Source organism: Bos indicus, chromosome 3 (assembly GCF_029378745.1).
Source record: "Bos indicus isolate NIAB-ARS_2022 breed Sahiwal x Tharparkar chromosome 3, NIAB-ARS_B.indTharparkar_mat_pri_1.0, whole genome shotgun sequence".
NCBI lineage: Eukaryota > Metazoa > Chordata > Mammalia > Artiodactyla > Bovidae > Bos > Bos indicus.
This window is the reverse complement of record NC_091762.1, coordinates 119976814-119994510: the sequence shown is the minus strand read 5'-3', so window position 1 is coordinate 119994510 and position 17697 is coordinate 119976814. Positions and strand designations below refer to the sequence as shown.

General features: G+C 65.9%; 1 protein-coding gene across 24 annotated transcripts in view; it reads left to right on the top strand.

The window, feature by feature from the left end:
* The window catches only part of KIF1A (kinesin family member 1A), an 89554-nt gene extending 72324 nt beyond the window's left edge, over nt 1–17230 (top strand). For 13 of the 24 annotated variants that reach the window (XM_070787042.1, XM_070787038.1, XM_070787060.1 and 10 more), the window contains 11 exons: nt 7028–7142; nt 8384–8517; nt 9520–9581; nt 9784–9929; nt 10316–10516; nt 10952–11029; nt 11631–11755; nt 12475–12627; nt 13260–13452; nt 14202–14320; nt 14601–17230. In XM_070787042.1, the coding sequence (XP_070643143.1) occupies nt 7028–7142; nt 8384–8517; nt 9520–9581; nt 9784–9929; nt 10316–10516; nt 10952–11029; nt 11631–11755; nt 12475–12627; nt 13260–13452; nt 14202–14320; nt 14601–14643 (1369 nt within the window). In that variant the 3' untranslated portion in view covers nt 14644–17230. Of the gene's footprint in view, nt 1–5862; nt 5887–7027; nt 7143–8383; nt 8518–9519; nt 9582–9783; nt 9930–10315; nt 10517–10951; nt 11030–11630; nt 11756–12474; nt 12628–13259; nt 13453–14201; nt 14321–14600 lie in introns of all 24 variants that reach the window. The other 11 variants (XM_070787041.1, XM_070787043.1, XM_070787040.1 and 8 more) reach the window with 1 other exon arrangement.
* The last annotated feature ends 467 nt before the right edge of the window (nt 17231–17697 follow it).

Genomic DNA, 17697 nt, shown 5'->3' with positions numbered 1-17697 from the left:
TCTGTCTCTGCCGTCTTCTCCTCCCGTTTTATTTCCTTTTTCCTCTCCCCGTCACACCGCTTCCTCCCATCACCCTCCCCCCGTGGCTGAGCCCCCCGCCCTCCACTCTTGACCTTGGCTGCTTCGGTAGTTTCTGCCCTTGTAGATGCTGGCTGGCCTCCCCACTCCCCCTACCCCGAGCCTTGCCCGTGCCCCGCCTCGCCCCAGCAGGAGCAGGCGCCCGCATGCAGGCTGGCCGGCCCCCTCCCCACACAGTGAGAGAGCAAAGGGGGTGCGTAGTGGGCACAGGACGGGGGCGGACAGGCACGGCCCGGCCCAGCCCAGCCCTCCCCACTCTGCCCCACCGCCCGGGGCGCGGCCCCTCACCGAGCCAGGCTCCTGGTGTAGCCACCACACGCCCTTCAGGAAACGGGTGGGTGGTGAGGGGCGAAGGGCCCGGCTCCGGACTCGCCTCGTCCCAGGACCAGCCCCCGAGTCACGGGCTCCTGGGCCAGCCACGGAGATCCTCCCCACTGGGGTTCTGGGCTTGGCGGCGGGGGGCAGGGTCCTGGAGGCCCCGCGGTGGACGGACTTGCAGTCCGTGTTATGGACCCTGTCCCTGAGGCCGCGGTCTCTTCTGGGCCCTGCGGACTGTGGCCAGAGCTCGGTGCCCTGGGGTCTCTGTTCTGGAAGAGGAGGAGGGCAGCGGAAGGCCCTCGGTGAGGACGCCTGGTCCTCAAAGGGGTGTGGGGCGTGGGGCAGTGCCTGCCCCTTCTCGGGGGGGGTGCCCAGAGCAGAGGGCAGGGCACCAGCCAACCTGCTGAGATCAGGTCTGGCGCGAAGTCCTGGGACGGATGGTCACTCTGTGCCCCGGGCAGCTCTAGCTGAGGCCCCAAGGGGTGGTCAGCAGGCTGTGGTTCCTGTCAGCGTGTCCCCAGGGCATGCACACCCAGGGCAGGATCAGTCCCTCCCTGGGGACAGTCGGCTGGCTGTGGCGGGGACTCTGTCAAGACCTGTGGTGAAGCTGCACTAGAGGAAGGTCACATCCCCGCGGGGCCCAGAGAGCAGGGACCTGCTCCTCTTGGGCAATCTGGAGGGCTTCCTGGAGGTGGCAGCCTGCCAGCTGGTCCTGGAAGCAAACTGGGCCCTCCGTGGCAGCTGCAGCCTGTAGTCTGCCTGTTCTCAAAAGAGCTCTGGGGTTCATCCCCGGAGGGGACCCGACTTCGGGGCTGTTTCCCTGATGAGTCCATCAGTACGATCACACAGGGGTGTGGGCGTTTTGTCCCAGTTTGTGTGTCCACAGTCAGCCCGGTGTGATAGAGGCGTGGTCCAGGACACCCCCTGAAGGTACCTCATGAAACAGAAACATTCCCCGTGGCCAGGAGGAGACGGCCGTGGGGGTGGGGGGCTCCTACTCAGCAGGGCCTTAGCACCAGCCCCCAGGCTGCAGAAGGACCTCACCCCAGCCCCCAGCTGCAGACCTGGGCTCGTGGGCCCCCAGTGGCCTTGGCCTGCAAGAGGAGGCCCAGAGAGCTGGGAGGGGCGAGGGGTCAGAGCCCCGAGCCTTGGGCTAGGGCCTGCCTCACGCAGCAGGAAGCTGCTGTGGTGGGAGGTTCTGGGGATGAGCAGAGGGTCCTGTCCCGGATGTCTGGGGTGGGGTGGGGCCGGGGGCTGCAAGCTGGCTGGGCTGGCTGTGTGAATGTGCAGGCGTGGCAGGGCCTTCTGGAGCCTGCGGTCCGGCCCGTAGGCCGGGGACTCTGTGAGGGCTGCCCCAGCGTGTGAGACTAGATGCGACGAATCGGACAAGCTCTAAGGAGGGCCTGCACGCGGAGCTGTGTTAACGCGTGTGGTTATTTTTACTGCTGCCTTGCTGGTCAGTTGCTCAGTTGTGTCCAGCTGTTTGCGACCCCATGGGCTGCAGCACACCAGGCTTCCTTGTCCTCCACCAGCTTCTGGAGCTTGCTCAAACTCCTGTCCGTGGAGTCAGTGATGCCGTCCCACCTTCTCATCCTCTGTCGTCCCCTTCTCCTCCTGCCCTCAGTCTTTCCCAGCGTCAGGGTCTTTTCAGTGAGTCAGCTCTTCGCATCAGGTGGCCAACGTATTGGCGCTTCAGTGTCAGCGTCAGTCCTTCCAATGACTATTCAGGGTTTATTTCCTTTAGGATGGACTGGTTTGATCTCCTTGCAGTCCAAAGGACTCCCTAGAGTCTTAGCATTTAATTTGAAATATTCCTAAAGCACAAACCTCCTCAGCAAAGAGCCTAGTTATTAAAACGCTCTCACTCTCACGGTAGGGAGTAAGGAGGAGAGCTGGTGACCCAGCCTGACCCACGAAGAGCGGGTCAGACCTTCTACCTTCCACCCCGTCCGTGCGTCTTACCCGGGGTCACTCTCCTGCCCCAGGGCTCCCAGTGCCCGGGGCAGAAACGGGCCACGAGACCCTCTAAAGTAGGGTGGTGTTGAGGCTGGGGACGAGGGTGGTCCACGGTGACCCTCACCCCTCCCAGCAGGCACAGGGTCAGATTTCTCCAGACAGGTGGCTCAGGTGCCCCGAGGGCTGCTGCCCCAGCCTCCTGGGACAGGCCCGGGTCGGGAACTTGCAGAGTCTCCTCTCTGTCCTGTTTGCTGCACCATCGACGGGACACGACCCCCACTCATTCATTCATTCACCCGTCACACGGGACACGACCCCACTCATTCATTCGTTCATTCGTCACACGTGAGCCATGTTCTGCAATTGTTCAAAAGGGATTAAAGACTAAACAGGGGGAGTCTGTCTCCAGGAAGCTCAGAGCCTACTGAGGAGCTCATTTGTCCCCTCACCCCTCGATCCTCCCTTCCCTCCGTCCCTCTGGTCAGAGTGCTCACTCTGCGTGGCAGGAGACAACGCTCGGCTGTGCAAAAGTCACATCCAGATACAGAGCTGCGTCTCTGAGGTTCAAGGCCGTTCCCCTGATCTTAGCCGCGTGGCTGCACTCTGTGATCATGGTCCCCACTGGACAGGAGGGCTGCCCTGGCTGCAATTCAGGGGGCTCAGATCACCTTCCCTGAGTTCCTAGGCCACTTCTAAAGGTGACTCTTTCAAGAAACGTACTTCCCAGAGCCTAAGGCGTTTCTGGTTGACACCTCGAGGGAGGGGCTTCATGTGCAGATTCACAGCAGAATCTCGCACCAGGCTGCCCACTGGGCCTGCCCATGGGCGCCCATGGCTGTGACGCTTGTCAGAAGTTGTCTGAATGAGCCCTGTCAGGCCATCGCAGCAGGGGTGGTGGTCATACTCAGAGTGCCCAGGGGGTCGTGCTGGGAGCCCTGAGATTCTCTTACCTCCCCCCGGGCAGCCCCTGGGCCTCTGAGCACCTCAGGGCCTCCAGCCCCAAGAGGGTGCAGTTCAGTTCGGTTCGGTTCTGTCGCTCAGTTGTGTCCGACTCTTTGCGACTTCATGGACCTCAGCACGCCAGGCCTTCCCGTCCATCACCAACTCCCGGAGTTTGCTCAAACTCATGTCCATCAACTCAGTGACGCCATCCAACCATCTCATCCTCTGTTGTCCCCTTCTCCTCCCACCTTCAATCTTTCCCAGCATCAGGGTCTTTTCAAATGAATCAGTTCTTCACGTGAGATGGCCAAAGTGTTGCTGGAGCTCTAGCTTCCGCATCAGTCCTTCCAATGAATATTCAAGACTGATTTCCTTTAGGATGAACTGGTTTGATCTCCTTGCAGTCCAAGGAGATCAAGAGTCTTCTCCAACACCACAGTTCAAAAGCATCAATTCTTTAGTTCTCAGCTTTCTTTATGGTCCAACTCTCACATCCATACATGAGCTGAAAAACCATAGCTTTGACTGTACAGACGTTTGTTGGCAAAGTAACGTCTCTGCTTTTGAATATGCTGAGAGGGTGCGAGGCAGGACTAAGGGGCTCCCGTGACACAGACCCGGGAGAATGGAACCCTGTCTGGCAGGACCCCTGCCTGGCCACAAAGTCACGCTGATTGAACAGAAAACGAGGCGGAGAGGATGTTTTGCAACACATGACATTTTCTTTGTCAACAGTTTTTTTTAAACTTGTTATTTTTAATCATTTTTATATTTTGGCCCTACAACATGGCATGTGGGATCTTAGTTCCCTGACCAGGGTCAAACCGGTGTCCCTGCAGTGGAAGCTCAGAGTCTTAACCACCGGACCGCCAGGGAAGTCCCAACAAAACTTCTGAGTTTCCAGTGTTCCCCACGTGGGCCCTTGCTTGTTTGAGCCTCACACTGTCTGTCCCAGAATTGAACCTGGGGTGTCCTGTCTCCAGGCCCCTCATCCAGGACCTCCTTCCCGCCTGGAGGGCTCACTTGGGGTCAGGAAGTCAGCCGAGCTTCCTGGACGTGGATGGAGGAGTGTGAGGGCTGCAGGGCTGTGCGGATGGGGATTCTCCGCATGGCCAGGGGCTCTGCTGTGGGTGCAGCCTGGGCGCCCGCCCCTTTTCAAGCAGGGTCCGGAGTGTGGCGCGTGGCTGGCAGGGCAGACTAGGCCCCGAGGCCTCGCCAGGGGAGCGGCTGGGCTGGCCCTGCTGTGGCTCAGAGTTTCCCCAGGATGCCTGGGTGCAGAGGGTCCTCAGGATGACGGGCGAGCTGACCGTGAAGTGCTGACTGTCTGCCCTCAAGGCGGCCCTGCTCGGCATCTCTGCCTCCGTGGTGTGAGGGCCCTGGAATCTGCATTCCTGACCAGTTCTCAGTAAAGCGGATGCTGTGGCTCCAGAGGCCCCATGTCTGGGCCACCCGCCCCCCTTAGTGGCACCGGGGTCTGGCTGAGTGTTGCTTAAACAGAGGGAGCGGCGCTGTGGGGGGTGGGGTGGCAGTTCCCCGGGTGACCTGACGCCTGCTTGGGTATGGGGTCCGGGGCCGGGGCGGGGAGGGAGGGGTCCTGCCTCCCAGTTGCCGCTTGGGTATACCGTGGCTCCCTCTGTGCCCGCTGGGTCTGAGCTCCTTGCCATGTCATTGAGGGGGCACAAGTCAGTGCCTCCCACACCCTGTCCAGCAAGCTCGGGGCCCCTGCGTGACTGCCCGAGTCCCACACGGGCAGGTGGCCGCTGCCCCGCCCTGCTGGGGTGGGCTGGGCCCTTGCCAAGGGAAGGAAGCCCTCCATGTCCTTCAGCAAAATTTGAGGCAGGCCGACGGGGCAGCACTGAGCCAGGTGCTGGGCCAGTGGGAGCATCTGAGGCGAGGACTAGTCCTGACCCACGTGCGCAGGCGCTGTCCTCCACTCCACACCGGCTCACTTAGCTGGCAGGACAGTGACCACCACTGTCCGACCAGGAAGCAGGGCGTAGTGTGTCTGCTGACAGCCCAAGGTCACGTGCTGTGAAGTGGCATCGCTCCGAGCTGGGCTGCAGTGGGCCTCTGGCTCTGCCCATGGGCCTGGCCCCTCAGAGCTGGGGCATCTGGGGGCCCTGGGGACAGAGGGCATCTCTCTGGGTCTGGGTGGCAGCTCCAGGTATGCCCAGCTGGTCCTGCTGGGGACGAACCCAAGGACACGGGGAAGGGGGGTGTCTCCAGTGCCCAGGCTGGGGGCTCAGAGTGGGCCCCCCACCCTCCGGGGGCTTAGAGTGGACCCCCGACCCTCGTGTGCTCAGAGTGGACCCCCCACGCCCCGGGGGTTCAGAGTGGACCCCCACCCTCATGTGCTCAGCGTGGGCCCCCCCACCCTGTGGACTCAGTGGGGCCCCCCCTGGGTAGTGTCTGGCCCCGGGCATGGCGGTCAGCAGCCCCATGGGCAGCGTGGTGCGGCGCCCGCCTGCTCCGTGTCAGTCAGCTTGTATCCGGCCGGGTGACGGTGCTCGTTCTGACATGTGGTCTCTTCTGTGTGTGTACGTGTGTCCTGGCTGCCTCCGCCTTTAGCGTTTCGTTTGGAAGTGACACTAGGTACAGCTCTTTTCTCTTCCGCGCCCGCTGGCCCGCCCTCTCCGGTTTTCAGTCTCCCCTCCCTCTCCCCGTCCGCCCTCCGGTCCCCCCGCTGTCCTCACCTCCTCCCTGTGGGTCTGCCTCGTGACGTGCCCGGCGCTGGCCCTGCCCTGTCCCGCTGCTTCTCCTGTGCCCCCGGACTGCGCCGCGAAGAAGGGGCGGCCCCTTTGGAGCGTCGCTGCCCTGCCGTCCACACCCCGGGTGGGGCTGGCCGGGCGGGGGCGTGTGCGGCGCCCTGCTTGTGCTGACCTGTTCTCTGCCGTGTCTTCGTGGGGATGCGGGGTGGAAACCGGAGAAGCTGGGCTGCCAGGGCCTGCAGAGCGGCCACGCTAGGGCTTGAGGCAAATTCCCAGCTCATGAGTGACGGTCCTCGACTCTTAGGCCGGGACTGAGGCAGGGGTTTAGGACAATTGAGAACAGAAGCTGTTGGGTAACAAGAAAGCCGGCCAGGAGTGGAGGCCACCACTGGTCTGGCCCCTGAGGCTGCCCCGAGCCGCCCGTGGCGTGGGCTCCTGGCCGCTCACTCTGGTGAGCTTTTGCTCTGGTCGTTACTTTCTGACTTAGACACTGGGGACAGAAAGAAGCACCCGCCGCCTGCTCTGTGGGGCCCGGCCGCAGCGGCAGGGGCTGTGCTGTCTTCAGGGGGCCGCCCCGGTTTCCACCCCCAGCATCATCCCCCAGGGCGATCAGTTGGGGAGGAGATGCTGCAGAGAGCTCTACAGGCCCGGCAGGCTCCCTTTGGGTCCAGGGAGAGGCCGCGCACCTCCTTACTCAGGCTCAGGGGGTCCCTCGCCTCTCCCGTGATCACAGCTCCTCTCCCCTCCACCCTCCCGTTCCCGCCTCGGCTCCAGAACCCTGGGCTGAAACCTCCCATCCCCCGGGGTGGCGCTCAGAGCGCTCCAGGGCCCCCTCTGGTGGGGCGTCCGGTGGCCCCGTCCTGAGTAAGGAGGGGTCTGTCCTCCCTGGACCCCGGCCCCAGCGGCTCGCCCTGCAGGTGGCCCACACGTCTGTCTGTCTCCGTGTGTCCGTCTGCATGTCCCCGTCCCCACTGAGAGCACACCACACTCCATCATCTTTCTACCTCACCTCTGCTTCCTTCTAGAACCTTTTACCAGTTTGAGGCTGCGTGGGACAGCTCCATGCACAACTCCCTCCTGCTGAACCGGGTCACCCCTTACCGAGAGAAGATTTACATGACCCTCTCTGCTTATATCGAGGCAAGAAACCTGTGCCCAGGGCCTCCCCCCAAATCACCTGCCCCCCAAGCCCGAGTTGCCGGACAATGGACAGTAAGGGGGCTTGTTAGTCCCACACAACCCCAGTCAACCCTGTTGTCTTCCCAGAGGGCTTCTTGAGTCCTTGAGTTTAATCTGTGTACTTTTAATGGGAATGCTCAGAAGTAGTCAGTTCCTCTATCTTTAGTGTGTGGGTTTGTCCTTGGGGTTGCAAGATGGCTGCAGCACCACCAGACATTGCATCTGTGTTCCAGACAGCACAAGAACAGAAGCCTTCTTTTCCCCATCGCAAGGGTCTCTGGCTGTGACTCCCTTGGAAGCATAGGAGAAGCTGGGGGTGTGGGCATTTCTCACGGGTGCAGCAGCCGGCGGGGCGGTAGAGACAGAAGTACCCAGCCACCCTGCCTCCCTACCCCAGAGTCTAGTTACTGTGGCTGTAACGTGGGGGCCAGTGTGACCGCCCCGTGGGGTGAGCTTTGCTCAGGCTGAGCAAACACTGGTAGGGCATCGCCGAAGCAAGACCCCAGGACACGTCCACATTGTCCGTTGTCACCCTGGGGTTTCGGGAACACAAGAGAACCTGCTGTTTGAGACAGCGGCTCGCTCGTCGTGCAGTGACCTCCCGTGGCCTTTAGGGTTGGCCCGTGGGTGCACAGACAGGGTCCAGTCAGATCCTCACAAACATTTTGGGCCATGTGTCACCCCGGTTCCACGGGGAGGAGGCTGAGGCCCGTGTCCGGGATGTTGGGGTGTCCTGCAGGGACACCCGGCATCTCCAGCCGGAGTTGGTTCAAGGTGGGGGCAGAGACTCTTGCCTGTGTTGGGGCTGCCCCAGGGATGGGGGAGAGGGGAGGGTCTGGGGCTGCGGGTGGTGCAGCTCTTGGGCCTCCCCCGGGAGGAGAGGCCAGGGGGCTGGGTCAGCCTGGGCGTGCCTGCCCTGAACCCAGAGAGGAGAGGCCTGAGGGCTGGGTCGGCACTGGCGAGTCTGCGCTGAGCCCTGGAAGGAGAGGGCCGGGGGGCTGTGTCGGCCCAGGCAAGCCTGCGCTGAGGGTCTGGGGCTGAGGCCGGGGGCTGGGTCGGCCCAGGCGAGCCTGAGCTGAGCCCTGGGAGGAGACGGCCGGGGGGCTGTGTCGGCCCAGGCGAGCCTGCACTGAGGGTCTGGGGCTGAGGCCGGGGGGCTGGGTCGGCCCGGGCGAGCCTGCACTGAACCCTCGACCCCGCAGATGGAGAACTGCACGCAGCCGGCCGTGGTCACCAAAGACTTCTGCATGGTCTTCTACTCGCGCGACGCCAAGCTGCCCGCCTCGCGCTCCATCCGCAACCTGTTCGGCAGTGGGAGCCTGCGGGCCTCAGAGAGGTGAGCCCGCCAGGAGCGCTCTCCGGCCCATCTCGCTTGGACCAGCGGGAGAGGCCTTGGCGCGCTTGTGGGGACACGGATGTTGTGTTGGGGGGCGGGAGAGAGCTGGAGCCTACCTGCCAGGTGTAGCAGGAAGGCCTGTGTGTCCACTCTGGGGCTCCCATGGGTGGGCTCCCGTGGGGCCCTGTCGCTGGGCAGGGTGAACACTGGGCCCAGGGAGGTGGGGACAGAGGACCCTGGATGGCACATCCCCAGGGGCATGTGCTGAGCCAGGCCTCCCGGCACCTGGGGGTCAGACCCCAGGGGCATGTGCTGAGCCAGGCCTCCCGGCACCTGGGGGGTCACATCCCCAGGGGCATGTGCTGAGCCAGGCCTCCCGGCACCTGGGGGGTCACATCCCCAGGGGCATGTGCTGAGCCAGGCCTCCCGGCACCTGGGGGTCAGACCCCAGGGGCATGTGCTGAGCCAGGCCTCCCAGCACCTGGGGGGTCACATCCCCAGGGGCATGTGCTGAGCCAGGCCTCCTGGCACCTGGGGGTCAGACCCCAGGCCCACAGTCCTCTCGCACTCTGACTGCTCTCTGCGTTCCTGGAGGAGGGGAGGAAGGCAGTGGAGGGATCCCGCCCCAGGAGCGGGGACACCAGGGTCCCTGCTGGTCACCTTCAGTGATGCTCACACACCCTGTGTGGTGGGTGGCCACCCCGGGGGGCACAGCTGGGAGGAAAGAGCGTGGGGTCCTGGATGGCCATGACCCTGTGACCCTGTCATCCAGGAGGTCACCTTGGGACCGTGGGCCCCCCTCCATGAGTGGGTTAGTGGGGTGCCCTAGGCAGAGTCAAAGGTCCCAAGACAAAGGGGGCCCAGCGGGCGTCTGGGACGGGGACCCTGACACCGCAGCCCCCACTGCCTGGCGTGCGGGCCGTGGGACTCGTGCCCAGAGTGCATGTGATGGTGAATGGGTGCCCGGCCATTGTCACGCGGGTGACAACGCCCCCTCCACAGCAACCGCGTGACGGGCGTGTACGAGCTGAGTCTGTGCCACGTGGCTGACGCGGGCAGCCCAGGTAGGCGTCTGCCCTGCGCCCTCTGGGCGGGGGTTGGGGGGGCGCTGATGGAGGTCAGGGAGAAGGCTCCACGGGGGACACTCAGGTGACCTCGGCTACGCTGCCGTGCGGGGAGCCCCTCACCCAGAGGCCCTGGGGGGCTGGAGGACGGTGGGGGCCGGCACAGCCCCCGCGGGGTACGCCACGTCCGCGGCCCGTGCAGGCATGCAGCGGCGGCGCCGGCGGGTGCTGGACACATCCGTGGCCTACGTCCGCGGCGAGGAGAACCTGGCGGGCTGGAGGCCGCGTAGCGACAGCCTCATCCTGGACCACCAGTGGGAGCTGGAGAAGCTGAGTCTCCTGCAGGAGGTGAGTGCCCAGCCCGCCTGTCACGGGGCTCAGAGCCTCACGACGGCCCCGGCTCGGGCGGGACGTGCGCACTTGGTCCAGCCCCAGACTAGGGGGCGTGTAGCAGAGACGAGACAGACGTTGGGAAGAGAACTGGGGGGCGCGAGCCCTTCGGTGGCTCCGGTCAGGACAGCCCGTGCCCAGCAGCGGGCACTGGCCGCCGGCTGCAGCAGCGGGTGGAAAGAGGGCGTCGGGTCCGCGTCCGTCCACGTTCTGGGCCCTTCCCAAGGCTGCGCCCCCGGAGCTTGTCCGTCCGCTTGCACTAGGGCGCAGGCAGGCCTGTGGGCTCCACGGCGCCCGCCCCAGCCTGCGGGCACGGAGTGAGGCCGTGCTCGCACCCCGCACAGGTGGAGAAGACCAGGCACTACCTGTTGCTGCGAGAGAAGCTGGAGGCGGCCCAGCGGCCCGGCCCCGAGACGCTGTCCCCCGCCGCCAGTGACGGCTCCGAGGCCCACGGCTCCTCCAGTGCCTCCTCCCCGCTCACGGCTGAGGCCCGGCCAGCATCCCTGGAGGCGCCCAGCGAGCGGCAGCGGGAGCTGGCTGTCAAGGTGGGTGGCCGGCCGGCCTGCAGGCGGGGGACCTGGGAGAACGAGGGCCCCAGGGCCCTGGAGTCACCTTGACCTCGTCCCCACCCCGCCCCACCCACACTGGGACTCAGGGACTGTTTACAGCCTCCTCCTCCAAGTGGTGCCCCCGCTCTTGAATACGCACACTGACGGGGAGCTCACCACCTCCCCAAAGCCGGCCCTTTCTCCCGCTGGGTGGGCCACGGGGAAGACCTCCTGTACTTCGTGTGCCCCCACCCCCTCCTTTGCCCAGGCAGCAGCCTGCCGCAGGAGGCTTCCTCAGATGGCCCCACCCCCTGGGAGAGGTGGGGTGCTGCCCACCTCCTCCTGGGGTGCCTGGCCCCTCGGCTAGTCGCTCGCATCCACATCCGAGCCAGGTCCTGGGGGCTCCTGACCAGGCATTTTCTCTGCCCACAGTGCTTACGGCTCCTCACCCACTCCTTCAACAGAGAGTACACCCACAGCCACGTCTGCGTCAGCGCCAGCGAGAGCAAGGTGGGCACGGGGCGGGGGCGCCCGAGGGACTGTCGGCTCCAAGAGGGAACTCGGGTTTTCCTAGGGACACCCCTCCAGCAGCCCAGAGGGATGCCTCTGAGCTCGGGCCTGGAGGCCAGGGCCGCACAGGGAACAGCAAGGTGCACTCCTCTGCCCACTGTTTCCAGTAGCAGTGCCGTCCGACCTGGCCTCACCCCACTGCCCCTGTCCTGGGCGAGACAGCCCCTCCTTAGCTTCTGTCCTCACCCGGGGGCCCATTGGGGCCGGCAGCCTCAGGCCTGTCCCCCCAGCTCCTGTGCTGCCCTGCACGGAGCCTCCGGGGGGGTCCTGCCTGCGCCCTCACTCGGCCCTGCGGGGGTCCTGCCCTCTGCCCTCTTGCTGGCCTCTCCCTCTGCCCAGAGCTTCTCTCGCCGTGGCCGTGGGGCTACACGTGCTGACAGTACACGTGCCCTCCCCGATCCTCGCCCAGGGGTCCTCCCATTCCCCCGAGGCAGAGCCCGAAGCCCTGGGTGGGGCAGGCAGGAGGGTCCGGCCGTTGGGGTGGGAGGTGCCCTCCCACTGGGGCCCTGCGCTGGCTCAGAGAACGCCATCTCCTCTGCAGCTCTCTGAGATGTCGGTCACCCTGCTGCGGGACCCGTCCATGTCCCCGCTGGGGGCCGCCACGCTCACTCCCTCCTCCACCTGCCCCTCCCTGGTCGAGGGCCGGTATGGGGCCACCGACCTGAGGTAGGTGCTGGCCGGCCTGCAGGAGCGCACTGCGGCCGGCGGGGGGCGGGGGCGGGGGCTGGATGGCGGGGGCAGGCCGGCTTGAGGTGCCGGCGTCTGGGGGTGGCCACGCAGCGGGGCAGGGCTCACGCTGCCTTTCCCGGGCCACTTTCTGCTAAAGCATAAATTTAAAATACGCTCTTCCATGAGGCTGGGAACAGGTCAAAACGCTCAATGAAAGCCCTTCCCAGTGGCAAATGGAACAGTGGGAGAAGCGGTGGCAAAGCAGAGGCCCGGGGCCTTTGGGTCCACTGACTTCTGCTGATGTGGGGCCCCCGCTGCCACCACTCGCGTCTGACCCCCAGATCTTGTAGCTCCTTGGGGTCTTTTTTCTCTGACTGAGAAAGGTGTGAAGCCCTCTGGGCCCCATCCTGAGACAGGCCGTGTCGGCCAGCACGTCGGCCCCTCTGGCCGGGCCGCGGACCACCCGCTCCCTCCAGGCAGATGGTCCCTGAGGAAGACGAGTCAGCCTCAGTCCAACTTTAGAGATGAGATGCAGAGCTGCTCTCTCGGGGTGGGGGTGGGGGGCCAGGGCGTCCCTGAAGAAGCCGGCGGCAGGTGGACCCCGGTGAGTGCCCCGGCGGTCCCGGGGGTGACGCTGGCCCCCAGGGAGCCTGGCCGAGGTTCCCAGGCCCTCCAGGTGCCCCTGGCGCTGCAGTGGCTTCATTCTGCTTCCCCAGGACCCCACAGCCCTGCTCCCGGCCCGCCAGCCCGGAGCCTGAGCCCCTGCCCGAGGTAGATGCCAAGAAGCTCCCCTCCCCTGCCCGGGCAGCGGAAGCCGACAAGGAGCCCCAGCGCCTGCTGGTGCCTGACATCCAGGAAATCCGTGTCAGGTGTGTGAGGGCCCTGCCCAGCCGGCTCCTGAGGACCCCAGCTCTGCCTCGGCAGGGACGGCAGCCGCCCCGACCTGGGCAGTGCTGGGGGTCAGGAGACCACCCCCTGACCTGAGGCGGTGCAGGGGGTCAGGAGACCACCCCCCGACCTGGGGCAGTGCAGGGAGTCAGGAGACCACCCCCCGACCTGGGGCAGTGCAGGCAGTCAGGAGACCACCCCCCGACCTGGGGCAGTGCAGGGAGTCAGGAGACCACCCCCCGACCTGGGGCAGTGCAGGCAGTCAGGAGACCACCCCCCGACCTGGGGCAGTGCTGGGGGCAAACAGACTCCCCCCACCCCACCACCCCACCCCACTCCACCCTATGTGGGGCAGGGGCAGCTCTGTGCTGTAATCAGGAGACCAAGCCCCAGCCAAACCTAGGGCAGGGGTGGAAAAGGAGCTGATATAGAGGACAGGACGGTGGCCCAGAGCCTGGACACGCGGGCCCGGTGGGAGGCCGCGGACTGGGCAGGGCCGGTGGGAGGCTGTGGCAGGGGCTCGGGGGGCTGTGCCCAGTGGGAGTCTGCGGAAGTGGGGGTGTTGCCGGTGGGAGGCCTTGGAGAGGCGGTTTTGACGCGTCCCGCCCCGCAGCCCCATCGTCTCCAAGAAGGGCTACCTGCACTTCCTGGAGCCGCACACGGCCGGCTGGGCCAAGCGCTTCGTGGTGGTGCGGCGGCCCTACGCCTACATGTACAACCACGACAAGGACGCCGTGGAGCGCTTCGTGCTCAACCTGTCCACCGCCCAGGTGGAGTACAGCGAGGACCAGCAGGCGATGCTCAAGGTGCGCCACGGCCGCGGGCTGGCGGGGAGGGCGGGAGCCGGGCCCAGCCCGCCGAGGGCCGCGTCCCCTCACCGCTCGGCCGAAGCAGTGTGAGTGGATGTCACGGGTGGGGGTGTCGGGCTCAGCCTCTCGCGTTCCGGGGTCCCTCTGCCCACCCGTGAGGCGCGCCGTCCTGGTGATGACCAGCAGTGAGGGGTGGGTCGAGCATTGGTGCCAAGGATGCCCCAGATGGCTGACGACACGGTGCGTCTTCCAGAGACACCCACAGAGGGTGTCGGGAGCCCTGCAGGCCCAGCAGGGCACTGGGCCCAGGAGGGCAGCCTCCTGCCCCCCGGCTTTCCCCCAGGTCCTCTCCGAGCAGGCGGCAGCCTGGGCCTGTGTGTGAGGAGCTCTGAGTCCTCCCGGCTGGGGCCCGGGGTTCCTCAAGGTGGGGGGTGTGAGCTCAGCCTGACCCCCAACGCCCACCCCGCCGAGGGCTCAGGCTTGAGAGAAGAGGCGGGATTAACGGCCCCGAGCACACAGCTGAGCCGGGGGCCCAGGGAGGGGACCCTGGGGATGCGGAGCAGTGACAAGTCCGCCTGGGGCATGGCCACGGGACGAGAGGCGCAGGGTGTCCCGCCTGCAGAGGCGTCTGGACGGGAGGTCAGGACGGCCCTGACCCTCCCGCGGGTCTCCTTCCCGACCCCCCGGAGCCGCGGCCGCCCCAGGCTGAACGGGAGGCCTGGCCCTCACAGCGGCTCCCTCTGCAGACCCCCAACACGTTCGCGGTGTGCACGGAGCACCGGGGCATCTTGCTGCAGGCCAGCAGTGACAAGGACATGCACGACTGGCTGTACGCCTTCAACCCCCTGCTGGCCGGGACCATCCGGTATGGCCGCCCACAGAGGGTCCCCGAGGCCTCCAGAGCCCGCAGTCGGCCGGCGGGAGGTGGCCTCTATGTCGGGACCGCCGGGCCCAGCGGGCGATGCTTTAAAGGAGGCTGTGGGGGCGGGGCGGGGGCGAGGGCTGCTCCCACCGGGTCCCAGGGGCAGGAGGCAGAGGGTACTGTCTCCCGGGCGGTTGGGGAGGCAGGGGTGTGCCCGCAATGCCCCTCACACCAGCCTGCGGGCGCCCATGGCCCCCTGACCACCGCTCCTCTTGGCCCGCAGGTCCAAGCTGTCCAGAAGGAGGTCTGCCCAGATGCGGGTCTGAGCCCAGCCCCCCCGCAAGCCCGGCCCCGCCTCCCGTCTTCGTCATCGCCATCTGTCAGCGCCGCCCAGCCCCGCCCGCCTCCTGGGACGCCCGCCCTGCCGGGGACCTGCCACACGACCTGTGCCAGCAGAGGCCACGCGTGTCGTTCTTTCTGCAGGAGGCGCCCCGGGTGGGAGGAGCTGGGAGGCGCCAGAAAGGCGGGGGGCAGGAGTCGCGGGCGTCGCCGCCGTTCTCATATTTTTTTAAGCATAGACTTATAATTAACACACACTAGTTAGTGATGTTGAGACAGTCCCCTCAGACGTTAACGATCAGACTGTGTTCTATTTATAAGTATTTATTTCTAATGCCTTCACGTAGACCTGTAGGATTCAGACAGACCCGTGCCCTTGTTCCCACACACCTCCCAAGCCTCTTGGGGACAGACGGGTCGGGGCGGCCCCCCGGGAGCCACGGGAATGCACGGCCCCGGCCGGAGCTGAGGCCGGTCCGCACGCACGCAGGGCCGGCCTGGCCCCGGGCCCGTGTGTGTGCGCGTGCGCGTGTGTGTCGGGGGTGTGACGCCTGAAGGCTGAGCAGTGCAGGTGCGTCCCTTCCAGCAGGGTGCGTGTCTCACCCGGACGGCAGCCCCTGAGCCGTGACTGTCGGGGACGCTGGCCGCGCGCCCCTGGGAGCAGGCGGGGGGAGCCCAGGCGCCCAGTCTGGGGTGAGAGGGTCAGGGTGGTGCCCGGTGTCCAGGCCGGCCGGGGGCGGGGCTGGGTCTACGAGTGGTCCGGGCAGCGAGGGGCTGTGGGCAGCGTGGGCAGGGGCGAGACGCGGGGTGAGCCCCAGGCTGCCAAGGGGAGGAAGCCGTGGACCCCTCTTTTACCGGGAGAGGAGTGTTCAGGGGTCCCGGTGGGGAGAGTCCAGTCGGCCGGTGCGGGTGGCCAGTGCCAGCGCTGGGTCACCCGTCTTCCAGGCACCTTTTCGTGTGTCCGAGGGTGTCGCCGGGTCTGGTTCTGGCCTCTTGTGACAATACCCGTCTCGTCCCCTCTTCAGACTCTGTGCCCGAGGGTCGCCCAGGACCGCGCAGGGTTGCCCGGGCTGAGGGTCTGGTCGGGAAACGTACCGGCCCAGGGTCTTCGAGGAGCTCTTCCTCCTCCCAGAGACACGGCCAGCCCCTCTTCAGCTCAGGGCAGAGCAGCCATAGCACACGGCCCGTCCACTCCGTGGCACCCAGAGCAGGTGGCAGAGGTTGAGGGTCTAGACTAGGACCGAACGCCGTCCAGAAACCGGGAGCCTGAGCCCCTCCGGGGTCCCTGGAGGCCATGCAGAGAGCAGGCTGACGGCTGCTCCGGAACCATCACTGAGCCGAGGTCGTGGGCAGGGGAGGATGCACGGGTGAGTTCTAGGGGTCAGTCCTGAGCGCCCCGCTGTCCTGCGGGGAGACTGGGGCGCAGGGCCCGGGCCATAGCCCCTCAGGTCAGCCAGCCTGAGGCCGCGGCCTCGTCAGGGTCCAAGGCCCTGTCTGGGGGCAGGGTGCCTGGGGCCAGCCAGCCTGCAGAGCCCCTGCCCCGCGGAGCGGGCCTGAGGCACTCACCTGCATCCGGGGCCCCCACAGCCATGGGGGCCCCCACGGCCACTGCATCCTGGCCTCCTGCCGTCCCAGTGGGAGCTTGGCGGTCAGGGTGTCCCCTGCCCGTCACCGCCTCCTCTCAGCCTGGGCCTGAGAACTCTGCGCGTCGGTCGGGAAGGCCGCTCTTCTGGGCCGGATGCCATGGGAGCCATCAGAGGCGGTCCGAGACCCCATCCCGTCTGTGACATGGGGGCCAGTCTGGAGGCCCCGGGGGTCCCCAGGGGTGGGCGCAGGCTGGGAGGTCAGGTGTGGGGTTGAGCTGTGTCCCCGAGGGGAGGGAACGATGTCGGAAGCCACCTCTCTCGGACAAGTTTTGTTTTGGCGCTTGAGGCTGCTCGGGCTGCAGCTGCCGTGAGTTTGGGGGCGGCCCCGCTGCCCCTCCAGGGAGGGGGCACGCCTTCCTCGGCGGCCCTGGGCGGAGCCCCGGGAGGGAGAGTCTGGGCCCCGGTGACCGGGCTGGGGGCCAGAGGCAGGTGTTGAGAGACTGTCCGCTTCAAGGCCTCTGTGCTCTGAGTGACTGTTCATAAGAAGCCAGCGTTTTGTTCTCTGACAATGCGCGTGCACGCGCACACACACACACACACACACACACACACGGCAGGGTGACTGCGGCGACCTCCCATCAGTCCTGATCCCCCTCGGCGCCTCTGGGCCGGATGAGGCGAGACACCCAAGGAGGGTCCCTGAACGCCACTGAAGTTCCAGCGCGCACGAGGCTGCCACTCCGGTCCCTGTCAGCTCCCCCCCTTCATCCCCGGGACCGACCCGGCCCCCCCGCAGCCGGCCGCCCCCCGAGCCCCCGTGGCCTGTACATACGTGCTCGTGTGGCCCCTGCACCGCGACCGCCATCCCGATGTACCGATTAGCCCCTGATGTTCTGAACCCGAGTGTTAGGCTCTTGGCTCCTGTCCCGTGTGTGCACTTAAGCTCTGTCCAGTTAAGAAATAAAACGGCTCTTTATGCAACACCAGACCCGAGGGTCCCCGCTTGGCTTTACTCGTGCGTCGGTCTGTTTGCTGGGGCCTTATAGCTGCAGGGCCAGCTGTCCAGCAGTGTCTGGAGACAGCACGCGCCTCCCAGCGGCCAGGCGGAGAGGGGAGAGAGCCCTGAGGAGTAGGAGGTGCGAGGTGGTGTTTGTCACGGGAGCATCTGCCCGCTTCCCTCAGCACTGGCTGCAGCTGTCTCAGCAGCTCCAGGTGCCCTCGGGCACGCCAGCCCTGCACCAGCCTCACGCCCAGGCAACTTCAAGTCCTTTCACGTGGTCAGTGTTACCTTATACTAAAACTGGACAAAGACATTCCGTGAAACCATAGACCAGTGTCCTCCTTCAACATAGAAACAAATACCCTCAGTAACATTTCACTGAGGGCACGGCAACTCGCCCGAGTATTCTTGCCTGGAGGATCCCATGGACAGAGGAGCCCGGCAGGCTACAGCCC